Source organism: Lolium rigidum, chromosome 6 (assembly GCF_022539505.1).
Source record: "Lolium rigidum isolate FL_2022 chromosome 6, APGP_CSIRO_Lrig_0.1, whole genome shotgun sequence".
Classification (NCBI taxonomy): domain Eukaryota; kingdom Viridiplantae; phylum Streptophyta; class Magnoliopsida; order Poales; family Poaceae; genus Lolium; species Lolium rigidum.
Window position 1 is genome coordinate 155,523,056 of NC_061513.1, and position 7,358 is coordinate 155,530,413.

The 7,358-nt window shown below is 44.3% G+C and overlaps 1 protein-coding gene across 1 annotated transcript; it reads left to right on the top strand.

The window, feature by feature from the left end:
• The first annotated feature begins 3,413 nt into the window (after positions 1-3,413).
• Positions 3,414-5,166, top strand: LOC124663438 (zealexin A1 synthase-like). Its single transcript, XM_047201138.1, has 2 exons — positions 3,414-4,322; positions 4,540-5,166. Exons 1-2 carry the CDS (start codon positions 3,414-3,416, stop codon positions 5,164-5,166), a joined length of 1,536 nt encoding a protein of 511 aa, XP_047057094.1.
• The last annotated feature ends 2,192 nt before the right edge of the window (positions 5,167-7,358 follow it).

Below are 7,358 nucleotides of genomic sequence, written 5' to 3' on the forward strand. Positions count from 1 at the left end.
AGTGAACTGTGGACCCCGGTCCATTCTTTTACATCGAATACAATCTACTGCAATACTTGTTCTACTGCTTTCCGCAAACAATCATCATCCACACTATACATCTAATCCTTTGTTACAGCAAGCCGGTGAGATTGACAACCTCACTGTTTCGTTGGGGCAAAGTACTTTGGTTGTGTTGTGCAGGTTCCACGTTGGCGCCGGAATCCCTGGTGTTGCGTCGCACTACATCCCGCCGCCATCAACCTTCGACGTGCTTCTTGACTCCTACTGGTTTGATACACCTTGGTTTCTTACTAAGGGAAACTTGCTGCTGTACGCATCACACCTTCCACTTGGGGTTCCCAACGGGCGTGTGCTTTACGCGTCATCAAAGTCCTATGCTTCGCAAAAACACAAAACAAGGAGATTCAACATATAAGTTTGTTTATGTAAAAATAAAGATTTAATTTATCCGTTTGCAATAGCTCAGAGCGAAATACAATGTTTATTGTCTGCAAAATAATCAAGATATGACATGTTTCTTGTACGGGGAGGCTGACATCGGGGACCCATGAGCCAGCAGCGTCGTCAACGTTTTAAAGGCGGCGGGGATGGAAAGAAAAAATAAACCAAAAATCTGTTGGTAAAAAATCCAAGAAAAGAAACATTTTCGTTCTGAGAGGATGACATGCGGGACCCATGAGGCAGCAGCATCCTCAGCGTTTATTGTTCATAGAGGTTGACATGTGGGACCCGTGAGCCAGCAGCGTCCTGAACGTTTTAAAGGCTGCAGGAGATCGAAAGAAAAAATAAGCCAAAAATCGTTTGGTCAACAAAACCCAAGAAAAGAAACATTTACCGTTCTGAGAGGATGGCATGCGGGACCCATGAGGCAGCAGCATCCTCAACGATTCCAAGGCGGCAGGGGATCAAAGGAAAAAAAGGAAATATCCCGAAATTAATTAGGGGTTCAAAATAAATCCATCAAAGGAAACTTTTATTGTTCACAGAGGATGACATGTGGGACCGACCTGCCAACAGCGTCCTCATCGTTTCAAAGGGGGCAGGAGATCAAAACAAAAAGGCAAATAGCCCGAAATTAGGGGTCAAAAATAACTCCAAGAAAGGAAACTTTTATTGTTCGTAGAGGATGACATGCGGGACCCATGAGCCAGCAGCTTACTCAACGTTTCAAAGGCGGCATGAGATCAAAAGAAAAAGGCAAGTGACAAAATATCAGGAGCCAAAGATAATCCAAGAAAAAAACTTTATTGTACATAGAGGATGACATGCGGGTCCCAATTAGCAGCAGCAGTATCAACGTTTCAAATGCGGCTTGAGATCAAAAGAAAAAGAAAGTTGATTGTACATAGAGGATGACATGCGGGTCCCATGAGTCAGCAGCTTACTCAACGTTTCCAAGGCGGGAGGGGATCAAAAGAAAAAGGAAATAGCCAAATATCAGAGGGTGAAAAAAATTCCAAGAAAATAAACTTTTATAGCACATAGAGGATGACATGCGGATCCCATGAGCCAGCAGGGTCCTCAACGTTTCAAACGTGGCATGAGATCGAAAGAAAAAGGCAAGTGACCAAATATCAGGAGCCAAAAATAATTCAAGAAAAGAAACTTGATTGTACATAGAGGATGATATGCGGGTCCCATTTAGCAGCAGCGGTATCACCGTTTGAGAGGCTGCACGGGATCGAAAGAAAAAGGCAAGTGACCAAATATGAGGTTCCAAAAAAATCGTAGAAAAGAAAGTTTTATAGTACATAGAGGATGACATGCGGGTCCCATTTAGCAGCAGCGGTCTCACCGTTCGAGAGGCGGCAGGGGATCGAAAGAAAAAGGTAAGTGACCAAATATGAGGTGCCAAAAAAATTCCAAGAAAAGAAAGTTTTATAGTACATAGAGGATGACATGCGGGTCCCATTTAGCAGCAGCGGTATCACCGTTTGAGAGGCGGCAGGGGATCGAAAGAAAAAGGCAAGTGACCAAATTTGAGGTGCCAAAAAAAACTCCAAGAAAAGAAAGTTGATTGCTCATAGAGGATGACATGCGGGTCCCAATTAGCAGCAGCGGTCTCAACGTTTCCAAGGCGGCAAGGGATCAAAAGAAAAAGGAAGTAGCCAGAAATCAGGGTGTAAAAAAAAATCCAAGAATAGAAAGAATTTTGGTTCATAGAGGATGACATGCGGGACCCATGATCCTGCATCGTAAACGGCTCGATCGGAGAGCGTTGAACGAGATGGCGCGATCGAGAAAAAAACAATGCCAGAGAGGCTGCCATCTGGGCCCTACATCCCTCGGTGGTGCGGATTTGCGTTGACTCGGCCGGCGAACCCGAAAATTCGAGATGCACCACGTCCCGGGACACCATACGCGACATTTTGGCCGTTTTCGTCGGGCTAGGTGGCCTCAAAAACGAGAGAAAAAACGTTTTAACATGCACAACGGAGAAACCAAAAATCGTCGGCCATGGTGCACCAGCAACCACGGCGCGACTTCAACTTCATCGGCCGTGGCAACTTTTCTTGTAGTGTGGGGGATATCATCAATCCTGGATTCATCCAAGGACACGTTTGATACCTTCGGGGGGCCAAGCAATCCTTTGTAATAGGACGTAATATACGACTTCAGCTGCCCATGACCTTCAATCGTGCCCTCTTCATAATCAAGAGTTTCTTCCCGTAACTACCACTCACGACACTATGAAAGTATCTATTATTCAAATCTCTTTCCGGCAGGAACTGAGCCTTATATATGTGGAGTAGACTAGGTAACTTTGCATTTTTTACCTTTAAAATCAATTTCTTGCGTGATCAGCGGCCTCTAGATCATCAATTTTCGATGATAAGCTAAGTGTCTCTTGTTTGAGTCGCCCAATCATGTGTTGTGCCCATCCACCAAGGTATCTTCGCATAGAGTGTAATTTGTTATTCTACCTTTGGACTGGGGTGACCCCGGCTACAAGCTTCTCCCATATAAGGGATTTGTTCTCAGCTAGCTAACTACACCATTTGATTTGCATCGTGATTCGTGATAGTCATGTGTTGCAACATGAGTTGTACCTGAGAGTTGATGATAAACGGAGATTGAGAAATAGTCACACCCATAAATTTAACCATATCGAAGAAACCATCCGGATGCAGCCATTCTAGTTTAAATTTGAACTTAGATGGTGTCCCAATGGTTAATAAAATAGGAGCTGTGAAAAAGAAAAGAAAAATATTGGCAGGTGACGCTTAGTTAGTCAATTATTGCTTGATAGTGTTCTTTTGTTTGTTTGCACTGATCACATCTATGGATTCCACTAACGATAGATGCCTTTTAGATGGAGTTCACTTCATCATTTGCTCCCGCTATTTAGACTATGTCCAAACTTATCCAGAGGACACACCATCCCTAAGGATATCGGGATGGCCATCTTCATGGAGCAACTCACGAACATGCGCATCTTCCTGGCTATTTTCCTGCCTCTCCTCGTGATACTGAAGGCGAGGAAGCGCCTCAGCAGCAGCAGCAATGCCGTGAGGCTGCCACCCGGGCCGTGGCAGCTTCCGGTCATTGGGAGCCTCCACCACCTTCTGCATAGCCCGCTGCCGTACCGCGCCATGGCGGACCTCGCGCGCCGGCTCGACGCGCCTCTCATGTCCCTCAGGCTCGGCGAGCTCCCCGTCGTGGTCGCGTCGTCCCCTGACGCCGCCCGCGAGCTCATGAAGACGCACGACGTCAACTTCGCGACGCGGCCCTGGAGCCCCACCATGCGCATCCTGTTGGCCGACGGGGAGGGGCTCGTGTTCGCTCCGTACGGGCCCCTGTGGCGGCAGCTCCGCAGGATCAGCATCCTGGAACTGCTCAGCGCGCGCCGCGTCCAGTCGTTCCGGCGCGTCCGGGAGGAGGAGGTCGGCCGCCTCGTCGCCGCCGTCGCCGCGGTCACGCCGGGTGAGGCGGTGAACGTCAGCCGGAGGATCGCCGAGACCATCATGGACATGACGATGCGGAGCATCATGGGCGACCGTTTCGAGAAGCGTGACGAGTTCATGCAGGTGTTCGCCGAGGGGGTGAAGATCACCTCCGGGTTTAACCTCGGCGACCTGTTCCCGTCGTCAAGGCTCACTAACTTCCTCAGCGGTAACGCGTGCCGGGCAGAGGCTAACCACCGCAAGAACGGTGAGCTGGTTGACAGCGTCTTCAGGCAGCACGAGGAGAAGAGGGCTGCGGCGGCTGATGGCGCCGTGGAGGACGAGGAGGACCTTGTGGACGTGCTGATGAGGATACAGAAGGAAGGCAGTCTCGAGGTGCCGGTGACTACTGGAATCATCAGGGCCTTTATTCTTGTAAGTAACTACACACTATTTTGTCTCAAAAAATCAAAATAAATTCCATGCAGTACTTATATTAGTATGGTTTTAAGTACAAACATGTCTGACAATATCGTACAGTGTACAGAAAAAAAATTATTCTGAAAATTTCGAGTACAATATATGTTGCATGTAATGAGATTTTCCTGACATTATGCAAATTCATGAGCTTACACCATGGTTTGTATATCAGGACCTTTTTGCCTCGAGGGGTGAAACAACAGCGAACGCGCTCCAGTGGGCCATGTCGGAGCTCATGAGGAATCCAGAAGCAATGCAGAAGGCACAAACCGAGCTGCGTGATAGTCTCCAAGGAAAAACGACGGTGACAGAAGATGACCTAGCCAACATGAAGTACCTGAAGCTGGTCATCATGGAGACCCTGAGGCTGCACCCTGTGGTGCCACTACTCCTGCCGCGGGAGTGCCGGGAGACCTGCAAAGTGATGGAGTACGACGTGCCCAAGGGCACCACCGTGTTCGTGAATGTGTGGGCAATCAGCAGGAACCCAAAGTATTGGGTCAACCCTGAAGAGTTCAAGCCGGAGCGGTTTGAGAGTGGCACGGTGGATTTCAAGGGCGCGGATTTTGAGTTCTTACCATTTGGGGCGGGGCGACGGATGTGTCCTGGAGTGGCGTTTGCGGTGGCAGGCATAGAGCTCGCACTTGCCTCGCTGCTCTACCACTTCCGCTGGGAGCTCCCTGCAGGGGTCTCACCAAGGGAGCTAGATATGACGGAGAAGATGGGCATCACAGTGGGCAGGAAGAATGATCTTTACCTCCACCCGGTCGTTTCCGTGCCCTCGCCGGCTGTTCTGTAGCTATTTGACACTACACCATCGATCTACACAGTTCTATGTAAGAAATAAAAACGATGTGCGCTACAAAACCATATCTTTCAGTATCAGCTTGATGAACTGCATCAGGCTTACTGTAACTCATGGACTCGAAGCTCTCCAAAAGTATGAATTCGCTATTAAAAAAAAGGGACTGTCTATTTCACATTCGGTTGTTTTTCTTTTCGGCAACACTTGGAAAAATTAGACCAATAAGATTGTTCCCCACCTTCCACCACTTCCGTCTTTTTCTTTATTAATTAATTGCGAACAGGATCTCCAGGTCTATTCTTTCCATGTCCCGATCTACATCTCCCGTGACAAAACATCCCTATGGTTTGGAATTCCAAAATGGACATTTCAATAAAATTTGAAAAAAAAGGAGAAAATTTTGGAGACACGCCATGTAAAATCACTGAATCATCATTCATTAAGCAAAACTTCTGTACTTTGAATATGGCCACATGGGAGGTTCCAATGATGTGAGGCACGCATATTAAATTCTTGCAAAATGAACAACATGGAACAAAGTCGTTGTTCTTGCCCTAGTGCTACCGATTTGTGGGTTGAATAAATAGTAAAGTTGTCCTTGTTTTTTAGGGTAAGTTGATGTGCTTGCTTAGCCCGAACAGACAAGCACGGTCCAGCCCAAATCTCATAGCACCAAACGGAAAATAAATTAGAGACCGGCCAAACGCACAAAGAATTCGATTGCGCGCGCTGGCTCTCCGCATTTCTTCATACCAAAAAACACGCTTCCAGCGCTACATTTTTTTACACTTTTTCAATTTAACAGCCGAGTGTTTTTCAATTGGCCAACACTCTCTGCGTGGCATGTTCATGATTTTGATGATATTTTCTAAAATTTTGATAATTATCCTGGGCACGGGAATATAATATGCCAAAAAATTGGATTAGATTCAGTTCAAAGTTATTGACTATTTTTGTTTTTTTACATTTGACAAAATTTGAAAGAGAAAATCTGAATAGCTTCTAAAAAAATATTAAACTTCCAAGAATTTGTGAATTTTTAGTGGGTCCGAAAATTTGTATGCCCTGGAGGCAATAATAAAGTTTTATTATTCACATATTTCTTCATAACGAAGCTTATATTGTATGATATAATTGTATTAGCTCCGGATATTGTGATATTGGATGAAAACCTAATTAAATTTGTGGAATAATATATAAACACCAAAGAAGATATCCCTAGTCACGCCTCTATGACTAGTACATGTGATATTGATAGTATTGTTATCCTGACTATAGGGCAATGAGTAAAAATTGTTACGAGGATTTCCGGTATCACATGTGACAAACATTATTAGTGGAATAATAATGTTTGATACTCCCTCTGTTCTGATTTATAGGGACTATGCGCATCCCTAGATCGTCAATTTGACTAACATAATATAAATTATAGTGAAATAAAAAAATCATTAGAAAGTAGAAATTTTTATTATAATAATATTTTTATATATATACCTTGTATTACGTTGGTCAAATTTATGAATTAGGTATACACGTGGAACCTATAAACCGGGACAGAGGGAGTAGACCCCAAATGAAACAAATCATCAGTATAGATGTTGGTATTTTTTTCAAAGACTAAGTACTACCGTTACTAAGATCGTTAGACCATGATGCTAATATGAACTAGGATATGACATGGATTTCATGTGATCTTCAAATGTTACTTCCCAAGTGAGTTGCATATGATATTCATGCATAGGAAATTGCTACTCCGATGATAGAAAGATACGCTCTAGGAAATTGCTACTCCGATGATAGAAAGATACGCTCTAGGCCTACATGTTGTTCGTCATAGTCTAGCTAGACACATGACTAAGTTATCATGTCATAGGAATATTAATAATACATGATGAGTAAAGGAGTACATGTAACATCTCAAAAACTTCAAAACAAAGATAATGAATTTCCCTATTTCCAAATTTTTGGAACCAACAAAAACTTTTCTGAAATTAAGTTTGATGCATAGTGATCTTGCTTAATTCTTGTGCTATTGCCATGATTGCTTGTTATTAGTATTTGAAATGATCTTAAACCCTAAACCTCACTCCTCTTTTCTTCACCCAAGTTAAAATAAAAATAAAAAGAATTTAAATAAGAAAAAGGCATATGTGCCTATGGCTATGTTCATAAATCTTTACCCTAAG